The 20245-nt window shown below is 40.1% G+C and overlaps 1 protein-coding gene across 34 annotated transcripts in view; it reads left to right on the top strand.

Moving 5' to 3' along the window:
- The window catches only part of adgrl2a (adhesion G protein-coupled receptor L2a), a 107324-nt gene that overhangs the window by 26466 nt on the left and 60613 nt on the right, over positions 1-20245 (top strand). For all 34 annotated transcript variants that reach the window (XM_037248813.1, XM_037248812.1, XM_037248805.1 and 31 more), the window contains one exon: positions 13038-13212. In XM_037248813.1, the coding sequence (XP_037104708.1) occupies positions 13050-13212 (163 nt within the window). In that variant the 5' untranslated portion in view covers positions 13038-13049. The remainder of the gene's footprint in view (positions 1-13037; positions 13213-20245) is intronic.

Below are 20245 nucleotides of genomic sequence, written 5' to 3'. Positions count from 1 at the left end.
CACAGATAATGTCTTTGCATATGAATTAACCGCCCTCGTTGAGCTTCTTTCCAGTAATTGAGAAAGCAGAAACCGTAAAACTATCATCATATCATATTTGATATGTTCTTCTCTGAGCTGCTTAGAGGGGCCTGCTTGGAATTCTTTCCAAAAAGAAATAAAAATACTTTTAATTTTCTGGGTACAGTTAGAATGTTGTGCATGATTGAAAACTAGCAGGGGGGGTAAAGCGCAGACTCAGCGGGTGCAAAATGGGTCGCTCTAATTGTAAAAAAGTTAGGATGATTGATCAGGAAGTTGTTTTTTGACTGGCTTGTAGAAGAAAGATCAAAATATACCTGGTGATAAAAAATATGCCGCTTTATTAACCGCTTTAATAAGATTTTACCTTTTTGCGGTAGTAATGGTGATTAGTTAGTTATTTGACATAATGTTACGTTTAATGTTTATTATTGTAGTTTTAGTCTGCATTCTATCATACTAAACAAATACTACTTATAATACATTTTATCTTGTGCAGCTAATGTTGAAAGCGTGTATGAACAAAATTACAGGAGTAAATAGTACATACATGTCAGTCCTTCATGTTGTATGTTGATGCTCTGGTTTGAATCTGTTTTGTTGTCCTAGCGGGAGCCTTTCTGATAATGCTGCTGTAGCGGCTCATAATGTGCGTGCGTGTGTGTCACAATAAAGTTTCCGCTTGGTGCTGTCTTACCAACACAGTGCAAAATGGCCTGAGGAGGAGTTGTTCCTGACAGAGATGCATTGTTTGAGGCAGCCAATAAAGGCGTTCGCTGAGTGGCTACATCTGCGAACCTCATCTTGACTACAGTGTGGGCCGAGCGACAACACGGCAACTGTCACTGCTGCACCTGCTGCTCTCTCCCCGCGCACAGCACCTCGCTCTGTGCCGCCCGCTGAGCAGCCGCCGCAGATTCGCCCATCTCTGCCGTGGCTTTATCACGGGTCACCTCGACATGAGTTTCTTACCTCTTGAAGACAAAGCAGAGAGAAAAGAAAAACTGAATTGAAATTGTTGCCCCTAAGGACTGAGTTGTAGTTTTGCAGAAGTGTAAAATCTCTGCCTGTAAAACAAAATAGGGTACAAGAGAGAGCTGGCTTAATATAAAGTGACCAGTCCGGAGAGTAATATTAAAGCTGGTTGTCCCTCCTTGTTACTGCGGATGGAAAATCCATGACCTCCTTAGCACGCACGCACGCACACACACACGCGCAAAGAGCATTAAATGCTTATATATGCTCAACTGCTGTTAACTCTACAAATTTGAGTTCTGGCTCAAAATCTTTACCCAAAATATGTATTGGCTATTATTTTACGTTGTTGAGTTCCACCTTCTTGTGTTTTACTAAAATGCATGATAATAATAACAGTTGTGTGTCACTCTGTTCAGTATTATCAAAACAACTAGATGAGCAGCAGACATTTTGTGATTCTACTGCAGTGTGTGATGTTGGGTGTCACCTATCGTCCTTGCAGTCTTGACAGTAACTCATTTTATCGGGTTTCATCGAACTTTGCTGCTTCATTTTTCTTTGTAATTTATAATATTTCTATATTGTAGTGAAAGGCATTAGGATTTTATTTGCATGATTTATGTTAAAATAGCTGAAATTGGTCTTTTTCAAACATTCTGACACAAAAAGTACTTATTGTTCAGTTGGAAGAGATTCAGACTAATGACATACATTTGGCGCGTTTCATTGAGCGATATGTGTGATAATGGCGTAGACTCACACATTGTGTGTAGGAGTGTGTGGGAGTGCGGGGAGGGGGCTAATTTCCCCCAGCTTTAGCCTTGCTTGTACAGCTGTGCCAGTCCCGATGGCATGGACTGCTGTTTTTTGGCTCCAGCTTCTCCACCTACGCTGCGGGGGATCTTGAGTAATAAACATCCTTAACATTGGTGATAAGTAACCTTTCACCTCCGGTCGGCATTGGCTTGATAGAGATGTCAAATGATTCATGAATGTAATCATGAAAATTGGAAAGGAGAATATTGACACTTCTGATCTTTTTTGGCAAGTGCAGAGGAAATGTTCATGTATGCTGACTGGCCCACCCAATAATTCTAGTCATACATTCCCTCGGTGCAGACACATTTGTTTCTTTCACTTATTGCTTTTTAATATTCTGTGTGTGTGTGTACAGGCTGCAGAACACACTTGTTTGAACAGAGACGAAAAAAGAAATCAATTCCATTCTATCATATTTTAATTTACTTGGATATATTTCCATGTTGAAATAATTTGTGTGCAATAGTTTACCTTTAATTCGTTCAAGGCTAATAAAAAAAAATGACACAATTGTATTTTCAGATAATAAAAACAATTTCTACAACACGAGGCGATATAGTATTATTGCCAGCATGTTGTGAAGATGGAGCATTGCTCTTCCTTGCATTTTGTCGGAAGACGAGCGCCGATGAAATTTCTAGCTTCTCCTGGCATGCATCGGTAATCGTAAAAAAAAAAGAAAAGTAATTTAACATTTTACAGATTGTTTTTATGCAGCTGTAAAAAGTGTCCATAAAATCCCAAATTAGTTCTCTCTCTGAAGATCGATGACACACCAATCAGTCAATACTCAGTTCACAATACATGCAAAATTCTTTAGCCTTTTTGGACATAGTAAAGCAATAATAATAATAATAAATGTGCTAGTGCTTATGTAGACGTGATTGGTGGTCTTTTTATGCTTGTTTCTTTTTTATGTGTATTTTCTTCCTGGGTTCTGAAGGTTAGGGGATCGTTGACATTTCAGCACTTAACAGTGTACAAGGGAGCCACCAATTTGCCTCAATGTTACTGGGACACTCACTTTCTAACGACCAATATGACAAAATGCAATATGGACAAAATAAATGCTATAAAAATATTTCATTTTCTCATTGTTCAATGCATGTAAAAAAGAATCAGCCATCCAACAAAAAACAGCCATACACTATGTGAGAAATCCTTTTGTCTTTCTCTCTTCCCTTTTATTTTTGCTCGTAAAATCAACTTACTCCAGAATGCTCCGGGATGCGGAAATTGTAATCTCGCGATCACAGCTTGCATGACATCACTTGCATTGACTGCAGAAGCTGAAAGTTGAACAAAACTTAAATCGGAAATCTCAACTTTGACGAACAGGGAAAACGTAAGAGGAATGAGCCAGGCAGCCTGTTAAAACTCGTTTTTTTAATATTATTTTTACGACCACAGATATTTCTTTTGACAAGGAGTGGTCTTAATAACGGATTAAATCTAAAATTATATATGAAATATTCAGGGCACACTCTCATGCGGCAAGTAGTTTTCTCTCGACTTAATGTCCACCAACGACTACCGTGTGTTACTTCTTGCTATCCATCTGTCATACGGCACTCCATGTGAGTCCAGTATGCCGTTTCTCTTTGAACTTGAGTAGTGCTTCAGCAGTGTGATGAGAGCAGGTCCATATCAGCTGATGAAAAATGACCATAAAGAGGTCAATCAAACGAGACTTGGAGAAAAAAAAAAAAGATGGTGGATTTTTTTTTTTTTTTAAAGTAGAGCTGGTGGCATTTGTGGCATCATTCATCAGTTTGAGCTGATTACACTCCAAGTTGGTGAAGTGAGCTGAGGATGGAGCTTCTGTAGGCATTTCCATCACAAAAAGGTCCAGCCCGCCCGCGGACAGACAAAGAGCTGCATTTCTGTAGAGACCAAGACCTGCCCACAGGATGGAAAAGTTTACTCCTACTTTGCCCGATAACATCTCCCTGACAGTGGAGGTGAGCTGCTTTCCTATTTAGCATATTTAGCAAAATAATTTCACCTATGCTGAAGCAGAGAACCTTAAGCTCTGTAAATGTAGCTACGAGACACCCGATGGTGAGAAGAATCGACATTGCAACGCCTCCTCACTTTTAGTTCACGGGATCTTTTATTCTCTCACCGAAGGCGGCCCCTGAGTTTCTTGTGCGTACTGGAGGGTTCTTGTTGCGGCCATACTGTAACTTGGGGAAGATAAATGCACTATATTCTGCTATCACCGACAAATAACTCCCTCGGTACATACATACTTAAAAAAAGTAAAAATAAAAAAGTGTGCCCAGATAGCTATGTCTAATGAAGCTGTGGTAATAGAGCACATGCAAGTAGAGCGTGCAGTGATAGCCCCAAACTGAAGTGCTAATTGATGCTCTGGATATTTTTGGCAAAGATGGATGGTGGAGAGAAAGAATATTTATTAGTAGGCTACTCTTTTGAAGTGGCAATGTGTTACCGCTTAAAACCAACAAAAATGTATGTAAATTTAAATTGCAGTGACAGATCCTTTAAAGGGCTGGAGCCATTCCTTTTATATTGCATCATTAAACCAGTTTGTGTTGTGCAGCTGGAAAACATGCTCTACATATGGGAGTTGTTGAGAGCCTTATTTATATATATATATATACATATATATGTCTTTGTTATTACAATTGTAATTTGCAATATACTGACCTCGTTGAGCCACATGCGAGGAGGGACTAGTGCATGTAATTATTTGGCCAGTTATTTGGCCGACCTGTGAAAGTATGTTCCACTGGACTCAATGCTCCAGGTTAATATGTAATTCTGAAGTGGAGAATATGTGACCTTGTTATAACATTCCAAGTGAGTTTTTATCTGTGATGCAATGATTCCGTACAACTTGCATTTGTGACTATAACACTTTAGTGTATTATCAATACAGATACCTACCTAGAGTAACTATAGTCACATTTTGACTTCATTCGCATTCACAGGAGGTGGTTCAAAAGGTGCGACCTGAAATTGTTCTCCCTTTCAGAGTTTGTTTTGGAAATTAGAATCGCTTTGGTATTCAAAGTGAGAGCAGATAATTTTCCTTAGTGAATGTTTTTATCGCACACAACTTTGCGGTCCCGTCTAGCTTTTCATCTTGTGTCTTTGGTTTCCTTGAAAATTATTCACTGCAAGGGAAAAAAAAACTTAGTCCTTTTGCTTATCAGCTGGAAGCAAACACATTAAACACACACAAGGTGTAACACTAGTGATTGTCCAACTGTGGATGATAAGACAGGCCATGAATGCAAAATGTGTTTCAATTATACTTGAATAATGTTAGAAAGGGGGTATCTATTCTTCTACACACCTAAACTGCTATATTTCTTTATTGCGGTTGCCGTCATTCAGCCGTGTTGCGCCAAGCGGAGTGAAGCAACCACTTTCATCATGTCATGAATTTCAATATGTGCTTGACAACTTCTCTCCAAGCTTGGAACCGTCATTGGATCTGCCATGGCTCCCGGCCTTTTAAATTGCCTAATCCATTGTACAGTAAGCAGACTAGTGCTGAATTCAGTAGAACTTTAATTATTAAAATAGAGGGTTGGTGGGGTGAGCGTGTTTGCATCACAATCCACCTCTCTGTCCACATGCTAATGAACAACTAAGGAAACTTCTCATCCTCTCACCTTGAACTTAATCAAAGCTTTGCCCTTTACTCCAACTTGCTCCAAAAAATAATGCAATGCATCTTTTCCACACATATTATTTTATTCGTGTAGTTTTCTTGGAGTAAAACACAAAGCTGAATATAGCCTCACGAGGTTTAACGAGCTCCATTACCTGTCCGGGTGCTTTGATTTAGGACTGACAGGTGATTGCATTTACGAAATACGACACCGACCTCTTGGTGTGTGTGTGTGTGTCTGCGCATGCATGTGTGTGCATGTGTGTGCGTGTGTGTGTGCTTGTGTGTGTGCATGTGTGTGTGCGTGTGTGTGTGCATGTGTGTGTGCATGTGTGTGTGCATGTGCTTGCTGATGAGACACAGCCACGCCGGGTTTTGGGTTGACATACCGCTTCCCTTGTCTAATGAAGGCATTCATGCTGTCTTTGGGATTTAAAATAGATACAGCCGTGCCATGGCAGAAATTCTAACATGCCGGAATGAAGCTGGCCACAGTAGCTGCTGTTGAAATAATTATTCGCTTATGTAATTGGTCTAATGAGTTTGTCTGCTGGATTTCATTGACACGGACTGAATTAATTCCATTATTGACTGCATTTAAAATCTTACAAAGTTTGCATGGTCCATGGAAGAGCTCATCCATCATAAGTACGTGAAAGACCAAGTCATTTGTTTGGTTATCCCACACATCGTATGGTACAGTGTAAGATCTTTTTGCTTTGTTCTATTTAAATGACTTAATGTGGCACACATTATATTGGCCGTTTGTCCTTCATCTGGACTGCAGAAGGTTAAAAGCATCAATTAGACACCAAGTCATGGTCAGCCAAATTATGGTGGAAGCTTTTAATCTCAAAGAATTGGCACTCTTCAAGAATGAGTGACATACAACGATTAGCATCAGGTTTATTTTTATCATGTCATGAGGAGGTGGATCCAAGCCAAAGGTGCTATTGCATCATTGTTACATGCAATTGTCACTAATGTAATGGGCTTCAACTATCAATTGCATGGATTGCTTTTGCACTCATTAACCCCGTCACACTATTTTTATTTTTGGAATACCGTACATTTCATTGACACACGTACACAAAATAGCACTAGGACCAATGAGGTAATCCATATCTTGCTGAAAGATTTGCTTCTGAGGAAGCTGCGGAATTTGACCGTAAAAGAGGAAACATGCCTCAAAATAAAATACAATTAAATGAATAAATCACTTGAACTTGCATAAGTCTTCCTTTGCTGAATTCAAAATCAACTCAGATCATGTTTCCTTTATCTTTGACACGTTTCTGTCTTTATTCATCATCTATTATGATTAGTCATTCTATGATTTTATAAGAAGGTTAAGTACGGAAACGCAAATGAATAGCAAAACCCCAGCAGCCGTTATTTCTTAGCAAAGCTGCTGTCGTGTATTTTATAGTGGTGATTAATGTTTCGGTTTTTCCCCACTTGGATAGCAATAAAAAGTTTGGCACAAACAACATGTATTATGGTTTTATGCTATTTTATATTTGAGTCAAGAATTTACAAAGACTTTTAGGTGGATTTCCAGTATTCCCCTTTATCTCCAACAAAGGCATTGACTGTGCCTTATTTTAGCTTCCATCATACAGCATCATCATCTCAGTTACCTTGTACATGTTTTATGTCGCTGTCCTCTATTTTAAAAATTAATAATCCTGTTTAATACTGCCAGGCGATCACAGTGCATTATTGATGCTGGGCCCTTAATACAAAGACAGAGCCGTGTTTTTAACCACGCAGCTGCTCATTTTGAAATAAGGAGGGGGTGAGAGGGTCACACAAGCTGCTTACTGGTGCACATTCATGTAAATACAGCGGCGTTATTATTGTACAGTAAAACCACGCCGCATATAACCAAAGGGCTTGCTTCCTTTTTAGCTAACAAACATGGGCATGGTAATAAAGAATTAAACAAATTTTTGGTGAGGCCGAAAGCAGTGAGACTTTTGACCTCGCTTTTTGTTAGGCTGCGTTCACACTATGATCCTGGTGGCAACAGCAGCAAAGTTATTGTGCCATGAGAATTTGCGCCATTTAAAAAAGAATCTTTATTCTATAATATATAACGTATCTATTTTCTCACGGTTTATCACAGTATCAATGACGGGCTGTGGGGAAACAGGGCTAAGCTCGTACTGCCGTTCAATAAAGGTTTTTAAATATAGGCAATATTGAGTAATCGGAGCCTTAATCGAATGACATGAGACTCAGTTGCTGAAAATATATATTCGGATTTTCTTGTGTTAGCTTCAGTAGTGTTTAGTTACACAGCCGAGTTCAGTCAATTTGGTTGCACTCATTTAGCCATGGCCAACTGGGTCCCACTGTAAATGTTGCTTTTATGGTGTCCTAATGTACTCTCTGATCAACAACCAGGCAGAGCATTTATGTGCACATTCTAATTGAATTGGGTTTCTGGCCAGTGGAGTCTACTCTATAGGCATTGCATACATTTGGGTATTTCAAGGTGAATTATGGCTGATCAACTACCTATTGGGCTTGATTGGCAGCTCCTATCACCATGAAATGCCCATTTCCATTCATGATCTTCCTATTTATCCTACGGTATTAATGTCAGCCTAGTAATTACCAGACACGGGGAACATTTGGCAAAAAGTCCGCTTAATGGTCCAGGCAGAATCAGTCTTATCTCAAGCGAGCTGAAAGAATAGTTTTGTGCTATCAGCAAGTGGAAATGACATTTTGAAATTCCCTTCCGGATAATCCACTTCAGTTGCCAGTTAAACATCAAAAATTACAACTCGGATTTATCGAACCTGCATTACAAGTTTGTTGCTGTGTCGAATCATTTTGCGATAATCCCTGTGGACGGACAGGTATAGGTGTCTGGCGGCACTAATAGGATTTTCAGTGCATTGCTGAAGTGATTATAAAGCTAGGGATGTCAAATATATATATTCAGACAGAAAGTGATAAGGCTGAATCACAGCGGACACCTTTCCACATTTTCACTTATTTGCTGCTGTTTTGTCTACTAAAGTCTACCTGGACTGGGTAAACTTTTTCTCTTTGTTTGTTGAGATGTTCCAGTATTATACATTGTATTGTTTAAACCAATGGCTCATGATTGCTTTATTTCATAGCCATATGTCCTGATCAGTGGGAAGCACAGATCATCAATGAATTGAGTGGCTCATAAAATTGATGAATGGTGCAAACACAAAAGCAATGAGCCCGACAAGCACCATGCTGCTGTCATAGGCTCTGTCGTGGAATTGTTTGTGCCTCAGAAACTGATGCTTGCGTAGAAGTAAAATTCAAATTAGCTAAGATGGTATAAGAAAGTATCGACTGCAATGTCTTGTCATACTTTGGGAAAGCTTTAAATGCAAATTTTCTCTTCTAATTTCTTTTATTTCTTGCTTCCATTTTAGAGTCCCACTTTCCAACCCCCTGTTGCTTCACATCATCACCCCCACTGTACACCCCAATCTGATCCTGTTGCACTATGTGCAAGTTGGCCCTGGTATTCCCCTTGCGTGATCTCTGGTCAAGGCCGTTGTTTGGGGTGAGGGGAGGGGGGCACCAGCAGTCACACAGCGTTTGGGAGGATGCCATTCCCGGGTTGCTCTCAATCATTCCATCTGCAGAATAGGTCAACGGATGATTCCTCCCTGCCCCATATCGAGCTCAGCGGGGCTCCAGACTCATCTGATCAACAGTCCACTCTGTCCTCGGGAGTGCAAATTTTCTGATTTCCGCTTTCCATATTGTACTCGTACGTCTTCAGCTGTGGAGAAGCACGGACACAATCTATTCTGGGGAGAATCATTTTCTTTCCGCGGGAGTGTCTGAGTGTTTGGCGTCCTAGCTCTGAGTCCGCGGGTAGTTTAGTCCTTTCGAAGTTGGTGATGCGGGGGTCTTACAGTATGTATGAATTTATGTTTGCTGTTGGGAAGAACCAATAGAAACAACTTTCCGATTCAAACACGCGGTGGTCCGTTGGCACTGATTTACATTTGAGGATGGATGAATGTCCAGGCCTCTTTTGCATCCCTGTGATGTTCTCTGACAATTAACATCCCAACTCTTTCTTGGAGTTTGTTGAAAGCAGAAGGGCTAATTCAAGGGTCAAGCAAGACTTGCAAGCTGTCAATCTTTTTATTGTAACTCGAATCCCCTCCCCCACTCAAGTCCTTTTATTCTCAGACACCCCAAACCCCCCCTTCACCCTCCCAGACCTCTTTTAATAGAAAAGCCCAACTCTTCCTCTATTCTCCCGCGACCCTCTAACAGCCCAAGAGGGATAACCAAAAGCTTTGTCTTGGAGAAGCCATGCATTCTTTCACATCTGCCTCTTGTTCTCAGACCCCACCCCCACTCCTTTCAATTCAAATTTCAAACTGCCCTTTTTCCAATCAGCCCTCCTCCTGTCTCTTCTAATCACCCCCTTCCTGTTAGCTACAAAGCCCCTATTTTGCAGTTCACTATAAATGCAACTGATTTGTTTTAAAACAGTATGTCATACACACCCCTGGAGCATCTTCATTTTACGAGATACTTAAACACCTGCTTGTAATGATACATGCATAAAAAAAAAAACCTGAACAACAAAAAATGGCTCTCTCAATTTAACAACTGGCCAATCGGTGCTTTGATTATGCCTTTGGAATCAATCCAGTCTATTGCTGATGCCCTTCATCATCTGTCTGGCTCGACTCTGTAGATGCAAACACCTGTTCTTGGATCACAGCGGTATGGAGGGGGCTCAATACGATCACTGGCGGCGTCGCTGTTTCAAGGCTTGGGGAGAAAAAAGCAAGCTCCAGCAGAGAGTGGAGACTTTGGCGCGTCTAATGAGAAGAATACCAGTCAGTCAGTCAGTGTCCCTCCGGTCTGTGCTTTTGGTGTCTGTGCATGTTGAACACTCACAGCATGAGACAAAATACATTAAGTACAAGACTGTTATGATCGATTTGTAGAACAACTCTGTACACGTATGAGGGAAATAAACTCTGCATTTACTGTCATGGTGGCGGAGTTCACTGCCTCCGAGGCAAATGTGTTAAGATGCATTTGTTTTTTGTCTTCAGACAATTGAGGTAATGCGCCGGTCAGGTTTATGAGATTGTTTGGATTGAAATACAGACACAGAGGCATACAAGGATTAAAGTAATACGTAGTTCTGTGTTCTATGGAGACAATTTGATTTGACAGAAGACTTGCGAGTGTTCTCCTGATAACGTCAAACAAGTTTGAGGTTAATCTTTTAATTCAGACCATTAATCTCAGCCGAACCAGGAAAATCTCTTTGTTAACATCCATTTCCATTAGAATTAGGGGAGGGCAATACTGTGATGTAAACAGCATAACCCCTCCACCTCACTCAAGGTCGTGAGCCGTCAGGCATCTGTATTTCATATTGCACATGACATGTGAATGCTTATCTGCCATATTAACTTATTTGAGATTCTGTGCATGCACAGAAGAGGTCATAGAGTGAACTGGGTGCTAGATTTCTGGTATTTAAACACGATTTAAAGTAACCAGGGTAAAAATTCATCATTCATTGGTCTCTCATACAAAAAAATCCATCTTAACAACTTCTAAAGGTCACAGCAATTATTTTAGCTAGTTTTTGAATGGGATTATTGTCATGCTTCTTTCTATGCACCATAAGTATTCTAAGTGGACAAAAGTCAGTGCTAAGCCTGTGCGTGTTTACAAGGATCTTAAAATCCTTTATGTTCCCTTTGCAGCTTTATTGTACAGACGGCAAACACAAGGCCTCATCATATACACTAACAACTTGCAGGGAGAATGACACTCAGTAGAACTAAGACCTCCACCAAGGCGAAACAATCCAATCCAAATTTTGAAAACTTCATATATACCCTCCTCTATGTATTTTCCAATTTAGGGGCTGTAAAACTTCAAATCAATAAAACTATATATCAATTCACTGGACCTAAACATACACTGATGTCGTGTCCCGTTTTCCCGCTAACCTCATTATAATGGCTCTGAAATTAGAGGTCTCATGTGAGGCATACTGTCATATTAGATGAGGTGATTATGGTGGACTTAATTACAACTTTGTTGCCTAATGTGTGCATGCTGCATGTTTTCATGCCCGTGAAGTACTATGCTGTCTGGGAACTAGCAAACACAAAATAGATCAAACGCTTTGCAGCCAAGGAATATTCTCCAGTGAGGAGGAGCTGAATTTTTTTGCTCTAGCTGCACGCGACAGGCAGAAAGTTGTGCATGAAGGCTAACATTCAGAGAACGGTTGCAGAGACATCAAGAAGGACGTAGCTGTTTTTGATCGGGCTGAATTTATTTTGAGGGGAAAACAGTTTCTAATGTGCCTCGTTGCCTAAGTGATGCTACATCCCTTGGTAAATGTGCTGGACCGAGTTTAGCCCACCAATGTAAACAGGCCGACAAAAAGGGAGCTGTCAGTAGTGTGAGACGCCTGCCTGGACGTGCAGGTAGGCGTTAGGTTTCACCCTGCGTAGCCACACTGGTATATCCATGACTTGGGAGGAGGCCATTTGCTTTTGTAGCGAAAGAGAGCAAAAACAAACATTCAAACAAAGTCCTATTAGTGGGACAGGTATGGATGAGGTGGGGAGACAGGAATCCTGCTCGGGAGTGAAAGGGTGGGGATGCAGAGATAACTTTGTGGTCAGTCACAACAAAGACTGTTGACCATTTGCTCTCAAGTGTTTATTTGTTTGCCGGCGCCTCGGGGGTGGAAAAGGCAATTTTGCTTCTTGACTTGCGGCTAGAATATCTTAAGCAGATAATAGTGGGGGATACTGACTCGTGTAAGTCATATATTGGCCCTTTGTGATGATGCTGTAGATGTTTAACTGGTTCGGTGGGTTTTAAATATAATGTCACTATTTCACCAAACTGAAGATGTTGAAAAACATGTTGGGCCGTGTTCACTAAGCCGTATGATTTTCGCATTTAACGCTGCCCTCAGCTGATTTAATATTTTTCGTGCATGTGGATACAGAAAGTGGTGGAGCTCACAGTTGGCCGCTTCCTATCCGTTTGCCGCGTTTTCACTCTGGGCTCATGTCAACGCTCTGTCGGGAAGCGAGAGTCGAATTCAAATCGGAGATGTCTTAATAAATCAGCATCATTTTAAAATCTTTGTGATATGGCTCATGTGCTCCTGGGTGGTAGGCATGGGCTATGATATATAGATGGACATTTTAAAAAATATAATAGTGGAGTGAGATCGAGGGTTGATAAGGTGTCACATCCCTCTTCCATTAGTCACAGTAGGGTTGGACAAGGGCGGGCTCTGTCTGACAGTATTGGTTGCACCCAGATCTGGCCGGTTAGGTGGTCCTGTTTCCAGATGCCATCAAAGGATTTCCCCCCTCTCACAATTATTGACTTCATGCACTTATTTGGCAGTTTGTGTGGGTTTGCAAAATGCTCACCCCCCAAACCGCATCCAACACACATTTTGGAGACATCTTGTAGTAAATGTGCGTTCTTTGAGGACTCCAATTTCACCGTCAAACTGACGTTCCTTCTTGGTGTCCTCCCCTGACAGGTGAGAGGATCAATGACGACCATCTCTAAGATCGTTTGGATTGGACTTTTTCAATCAGAAGCTCTTTGTCACAACACAAAAAGCTGCAAGAGACCACCAACGTTTGGCGCCATGTGGAAACTACACACCTTGTGCTGGTTTATCATCACCCTGGCGCAAGTCCACTCCACCGAGGGTAAGTGCACGTGAAACTCTTTGAGACTGTAAAAACCGACCACTTTGTTTTCATACCATCATTTTATAGCATCCTGTGAATGTGTGTTTGAGGCTCACTGGCAGTCAGGCACTCAGTTGGGAATTTTCTTTCTTATAGACTTATTTAGGAATTCTCGAATGAGCAATGAAAATGTAACGCTCATGCTGCTCCTCTGAGGTCCCACAGTGCATGTCTAAGTAATGTGGCTCTGAGGACCGTAGGCTCAGGCGGTTGGGGATGATCGGGAGCTCTTTCATTAGCCGGTATATCTCAGACAAATTGTGATTTGCCAGAGATTTTCTGCTTGAGAGCGCCAGTTGTTCCCAGTGGCATCAGAGCTGGATGCTTTTTTCGAAATTTCAAGCTCAAATGTTCTGTGTTGTGGCCAGCGCTCACAGATTTCACACCTCAAATACGTTGATGTTTTAATCATGGTGCGTTTTAGCTTTGATTAAATCAGTCTCGGTTGTATCCTAATGGCCAGATTTATATGTCTAAACTGCATATCATAAACACTTTCCTCTACTTATTAGACTTTAATCACTGCAGTAGCGGTGCAGCACTTTGGTAATTGATGATTGGTCTAAACATTTTTTGTTTCTGTTTAGTGTAGTATATCAGAAGAACCATTATAGATTTGTTTTTCTTTGGTGACAACTGTTTTAGCTCTTGTCCACTCTTCCCTTCTGGGAATTTTTAAGGAGTCCTATAATGTGAGATTATTGAAACAAATTGGTAGACTAATGCAACATGTCATATAAGACACCAATGACATACAATTTATGTTTAGTTTATGTCATCTAGCTTGGATTTTTACAGTCACACAAGAAGTGGAGTGTGTGGCTGGCTCCTTTCAGCTTCACTGGGTTTGGCAAACACTGAGAAGCAGAATTTCATCAATGCTGGCAACATACATCATCTTATGTCTCACGTCATGCGGCGATAAGAGTTTGCAATTTTCCAGGCTTATAATGTGACTACACCTTGAGCAAATGGAGATTGTTGGAATCTTAGAGAGCTTGAGCTCTTACCTGGCACTACATGGATTCTTAATGCGGTGGTAGACGACTGTAAATCTAAACATGTACTTAAGATAAACCAAACACATAATGCTGCTCTCAAGGTTGCATAGTTGTTCTCTGACATGTATTGCTGACATGTAAACGAGGTTTGCAGAAAACAAACAAACTGTCAGAAATATTTAGAAGAAAACAAAAAGCAAGTAGAAATCATAATTATAACATTCAATGCAATTCCCGCTCAGTGACACTGTGTATGTGAGTGTGAATTTTTTTCTGTCTTCATATGTGACCTGTTGTGTTTTGAAAATTGTGTCATGTCCAACCCCCCTTTTTTTTTTCTTTTCAAGGCCAAAACTTGAAAATTAGAAAAGTTTGACAGTTCTATCCTCTGCTAAACTAACTTTTGTCACATTTTAATAAGTAAAGCTTGTTTGACGTCCCTGTGGTTGTAAGTAGAAATATGCAAAAGCTATTAAATAATGCACACTCAGTTTGGCTATTGATAACATTTGTCATTATTGTTAGTTTGCACCCCCTTGTTTCATGTCAGTCCCATTTCCCATCTCAGCTGCAGAGATCAGTGCTGAAACAGTTCATTACAAACAATATCCCCAAGTCCACACGCTTCATTAAACTGCGTCTATGCCTAATATCTTTTTAATGCATTTTTATAATTGAATTAAATGAGTTAGTGAAATGTTGTAAATAGTTTGAAGTTTGTATTCGGAAGGAAGACACACACAACATTATTCCTTTTGCTGAAGGCAATTGTGTTGTGACCTCCAATTGCAATGTATGTCTCATCCTCCATGTCCAGGGATGTCGCTTGGGTTCGGTCCACGTGTATACGTGTCTTTCATCTATATTTACACAGCTGGTTCACTGTCATCCCGAGCCTTTCATCCTATATTCCTGCTTTTGTTTTCCTTCACTACCTTATCTAGGAAAGAAAATGTGCGTCTATATATCTACAGCACAGAGCTAACAGACAAGTGAATAGCTTTTGTTTCAGAAATTTGACTACACTAGAGGTGTTTTTTTTTTTCTTTCATTTTATGGGATTAAGTTTATATTACACTAAAATAAGAAAATAACATTTCAAAAAAATGCTCTTCCTTGCAGAAATTAATTATTATTAATATAGTCACATGTATAAATTTAATACCACCTTATCCTTTAAAACTTAAAATATGCAATTTTGCCTTACATGTTTAAAGAGTACCTATTACGACCAGAAGTCTTTTCTTTTTCTTTTGTCATATCCACGTTTTGGAAACTACAGATAGCACCAAAATTTCATTACCTCACTCAGCGTGTATTCTCGAGCTTTGCTGTGACTTGTGTTTCTGAGCACATTGCACGGTGTGACTGTACAGTGATTGGTTGAATTTTTGTCACTATTCATGCAATCATTGGGTGGTCTTCATACAGATCTAAAAGAACGATTTAGAGCTCAACTGAAACGGCATTGTCTGGGAGGACATTTGGATATTGATTTTAGACTGCATACCAGCAAGTGCACATCATGCTGTGTGATAATAGAATTCGGATATAGTATTACTTAAGAGGCAACACATTCTCTTTTCTAATCACAACTGTTGAATTTGATCACAAAGCATTTTAACTGTATTTCATATTCTGACTTAAATGAGTATGTATGAGGTCAGTAGTGATGGAGTCATCGCTGTGTTTGTAATGCTTCAGGATTTAGACTAATCGTTTCTATATCTCCTAAAAGCCTTTAGCACAAATTGGGGTGTGAAGTTGACATGGGTGTTTACCACAAACTGATAACGTCTCACAAAGGACATTCTTGCATTCTGTTGTGGGAGGGGTCAATGTCTTTGTATTTCAGGCTTGATCCATACCAAAGTCGAGATTTCCCAATAGCACTGAATTTTACTTTCTTAAGCTCCCAAGTGACATACCGACCTGTTGGAATGCCTCTTGATAAATCACAAACTTAACACACGTTTGGTAAAACATGCGTTGTCTCAGGGATAATCAAACTTGAGAAAAAAAAAAAAAAGAGTCCCTGTTTAAATATTAGAAAGCAAATAATATAAGTAAAGGCTACATTATGCCCCTTTAATATACCTTCCATCTTGAACCTCTTGAACCAAATGGTATCATTCCTTTAGGATCCAGAAAATGAATGGCAGTTTTCTTTTGTCTTTTTGTTCAATTTTTTTTCAAATAAATCACACATACCCTATAGAAAGCACAAGAAAAGTGTATGTAATAAACAAAAACATCCAATGACCGGATAAATACTATTCAAAATACCTGTTAGAATGACATAAAGTGAAGAATAGCAATAAAGTACTAATAATTCAAATAAACACAATAACAATCTGCTTTAAGAGACATTCAAACATCTCTACCATTTAACCAGTAAAACACAAATAAATAAACAGTTTCACAGCTTCAGTTTTAGGAATGCAGGTTTGCCAGCTTGTTCTGAAAGCCCTGGTTAACCTGACTGTGCTGTCTGAGTCTGAAAACAAAGGGAGCTATGTAAAAGGAGTACGTAAATAGGAGCGGTAGATAGTAGATGAAGAATAACTGAACTGAATAAGAAAGCAATACAAAACAGCTTTGTGAGAAAGCCACAGTGAGTTTCCTTTCAGAATGTCTTTTGTTTGCAAACTATACCACAGAATACTCCCAGAAAATAAAACATTCATCAGTCAATATGCACACACAAATCAACTCATTCTAGCAAAGCAAATGTCTGCATACAAATATTACAATTCATAATCATCTAAAAATGCTGAATCTTCACTTGAGCGATTGAAAGTAATGCTCATCTTCAAAAGTCTGAATATTATTCCTGTGCTCACACAGAGGAGGATAAAAAGTTTCCTTTTCAAAGGATTGTACACATTTATGATGAGCATTCATTGTTCAAGACTTAACATTTGCACATTCTGGATTGCGCATAGCACAACAAGAATTTTGACAAGAGTACACTTAACAAGTAATCAAATTGTCTGTCATGGAAGTCGCTCAACTTTGATATGTAATCGCAGGTTCATTTCCTTTGTCCTCCTGGTGTCCTCTGTGGTCGTTACCATGGCAACCTAAGCAAATTTAGCCGAAGATGTGATTTACAAAAGAATACTGTCATGTTTTGGTAATGTGTAATGCAGTGATGATTTCCTTCCGTAATACATGATTAAACTGCCTCCCAAGTCAGCTCGTGTTTTGTAGCCAAGCTGAGAGGATTTGTCGACCTCAGGAAGTGAATAACAATTCACACTTAGCATCAGCAGTGTGTTCTCTTCAAAGGCTTTGCCTAAGATTGCTCGAATTATAGAGTGGAGCAATGTTTCTGTGTCAAGGAGAAGGGGGGGGGGGGGAGTTGCCACATGTCAGACACACAACTGAGAATCAATCAAGAAAAGATGTGCTCCGTTTCTCTGCTCCTGGTGTTTTAAAGTTTTTCTAACAGTGAACAATCAGAATAAAATGTAAGCAGTTGATAAATTACCATTGTGGCTTTAAAGGGAAACAATAATACAAATGTAAACTAGGTCACTGGGTTTGTGTAGCTTTAATTGTAACTTTAATCATTTTATTCAGTTATTCTGTATCTCAGAGGTGATTGACATGTAAATACCTGTCATGATTAAAAGCTTTCAGAGATCAAACTTTTTTTTTTATTTTTTTTTTAGTAACCTAACCAACTAACCTCACTTAACTAACCTTAACCCCTATCCTCCCTTACACCAACCCCTGTTTCTTGTCACAGCTTCACTTGTTTGTAGTACTTGAAAATTTTCAAGGACAATACAGAAGGGCACCTTTAAAAGTCCTTTCTTTTTGGATCACGTGGAAGCAAAGGAGAAGAGGCTTTAAACCTTAATCTCAAAGTGAATGGAGTGAAATAGACAATCAGGGTGTCTCAAAATGTAATTACTGGAAGTAAAAGCTGAGAGCTTAATGCGAGCCAGAACCTGTAGGAACACCATCTTGCGCCACCCACTGCCATGCCAAAATTTTCTCGGGTAGTTATATCTCCTGACTTCAAGCAAACTTAAAATTGCTCATAAAATGGTTTTCAAATCTATTATATACAAGTAAGTCCATTAAAATAAAGCCCCAAGTCCAATACTTTCCTTTTAGGAGAGGCTGTGTTCTGTTACCCTGCACAATAATTTTCCTATCTTTCCACCAGGCAATTTTTTCTAAGCCCAAAAATGTTTAAAAAATAAAAGCATAATATTATCTGTCAAAATATTATCTTGTGGAACCTTAGACATTTTCTGCTAAATAGTACCAAAAAAGAAAAGAACCAAGACCTTAGTTCCCTCACGGTATATGATGAGTTTATGTTATGACTAAAGTTACAAACTTGTTTGGGTTACCTTTTATAGAAACACCATAAAGTAACTTAATTGTGTTTTATCTGATGTGAACTAAACACAAGTTCCTGAAAAAAACTAGAAGCCTTTTAACAACACGCGACAACTTGTATTTGGTATTCTGAGATCAAGACCGACAAACAAGTTGTGTAGTTTGAGTTTTTATCTAAACATTCTTATCTAAACATACCCTAAAACAGCAATGAGTCACTGGTGAGTCAAACCAATCCTGTTATTTTGTCTCTGCTTCTCTCGCTTGCTGTCATTTTGGTTGTCCATAACCAACTGTTGAATCTGGATCCACATGGTGCCAGGCAGGCAAGGGGGCCTTGTGTACGAAGGCCCACCGTGCTGTCATGTCTCTTTCATCACCAACCGGCTTTGGAGATAAGGAGACAATGAGCAGTGGCAAGGTGTAGCCACAGCCCCTGGGTCTCCTCCCTGCTGAGCACTTCAAATCCTCATTAGGATTTTCAGCAAAGGAAGGAGGGATTTTGTTGGATTAGTGCTTTGTCACAGCTGGCCCCAGGTTGGTGTTTGTCATGCAGAGCATTGCAGTGTGCTGACATACTCCCACCCATGCCAAACACACGCCTCTTTTCACCTGGCTACTAAGGAGAGTAATGCCACGTTTGGCTTGAACTAACAGTTTCATTCATTGGGCTGCACTACACATGTTTTTTTTTGTCAGAGGTTGTGAAGGACACATGCCGACTGCACCACTTTTCAAAACCTGCAGTTGTTGCTAAAATGGTACAGCTATATATGCTACAGATTGATGAGTAGTCACCTGATACTTTTGTGTAACAAAATGAGATAAAACATAAATCTGAGGAAGGCGGCTCGGTGGAACGTCCGCCTCGCAGTTAGGAGGGTGCGGGTTCGATTCCACCTCCGGCCCTCCCTGTGTGGAGTTTGCATGTTCTCCCCGGGCCCGCGTGGGTTTTCTCCGGGCACTCCGGTTTCCTCCCACATCCCAAAAACATGCTTGGTAGGCCGGTTGAAGACTCCAAATTGTCCCTGGGTGTGAGTGCGAGTGCAAATGGTTGTTTGTCTCTGTGTGCCCTGCGATTGGCTGGCAACCGGTTCAGGGTGTCCCCCGCCTACTGCCCGTTGACGGCTGGGATAGGCTCCAGCACGCCCGCGACCCCCGTGGGGACTAAGCGGTTCAGAAAATGGATGGATGGATAAATCTGAAGAATGTAAATCATATTTTTGATTGTGACGAGACATTGCCTCAGCCTCGCGTTTCCTCTTCTTTTATTGGCGTCCTGTCTTTGCATCCGGTCGTGGAAACACCAGGTCAGGGTTTATTATTTAAAACCATACAATTGCTAGGTACCACACATTCCAGTAACTTCAGTTTTCAGCTGATGTGTTAAGACTCCCTTTTGTACTTATTTATGCAGAGACCTTGCCAAGAATCATTAATTGGCTGTTTGCAGTCACCTTCGCTATCTCTTGTTACAGGAAACAGTTTTCTTTTAACTCTAATGTTCGTGAGTTATTACAAGGACATTACAAGTGGTGTCTCATTGATACCTTGATCCTTGCCAATTTTCTTGAGTTGTTGTTGCTTGTATAATGAAAAGAAATAGTTTGTGGCTGTTTGCTTCATGAGTC

Source organism: Syngnathus acus, chromosome 4 (assembly GCF_901709675.1).
Source record: "Syngnathus acus chromosome 4, fSynAcu1.2, whole genome shotgun sequence".
Taxonomy (NCBI): domain Eukaryota; kingdom Metazoa; phylum Chordata; class Actinopteri; order Syngnathiformes; family Syngnathidae; genus Syngnathus; species Syngnathus acus.
The sequence above is the reverse complement of the archived record's forward strand: the minus strand, read 5'-3'. Positions and strand labels throughout refer to the sequence as shown.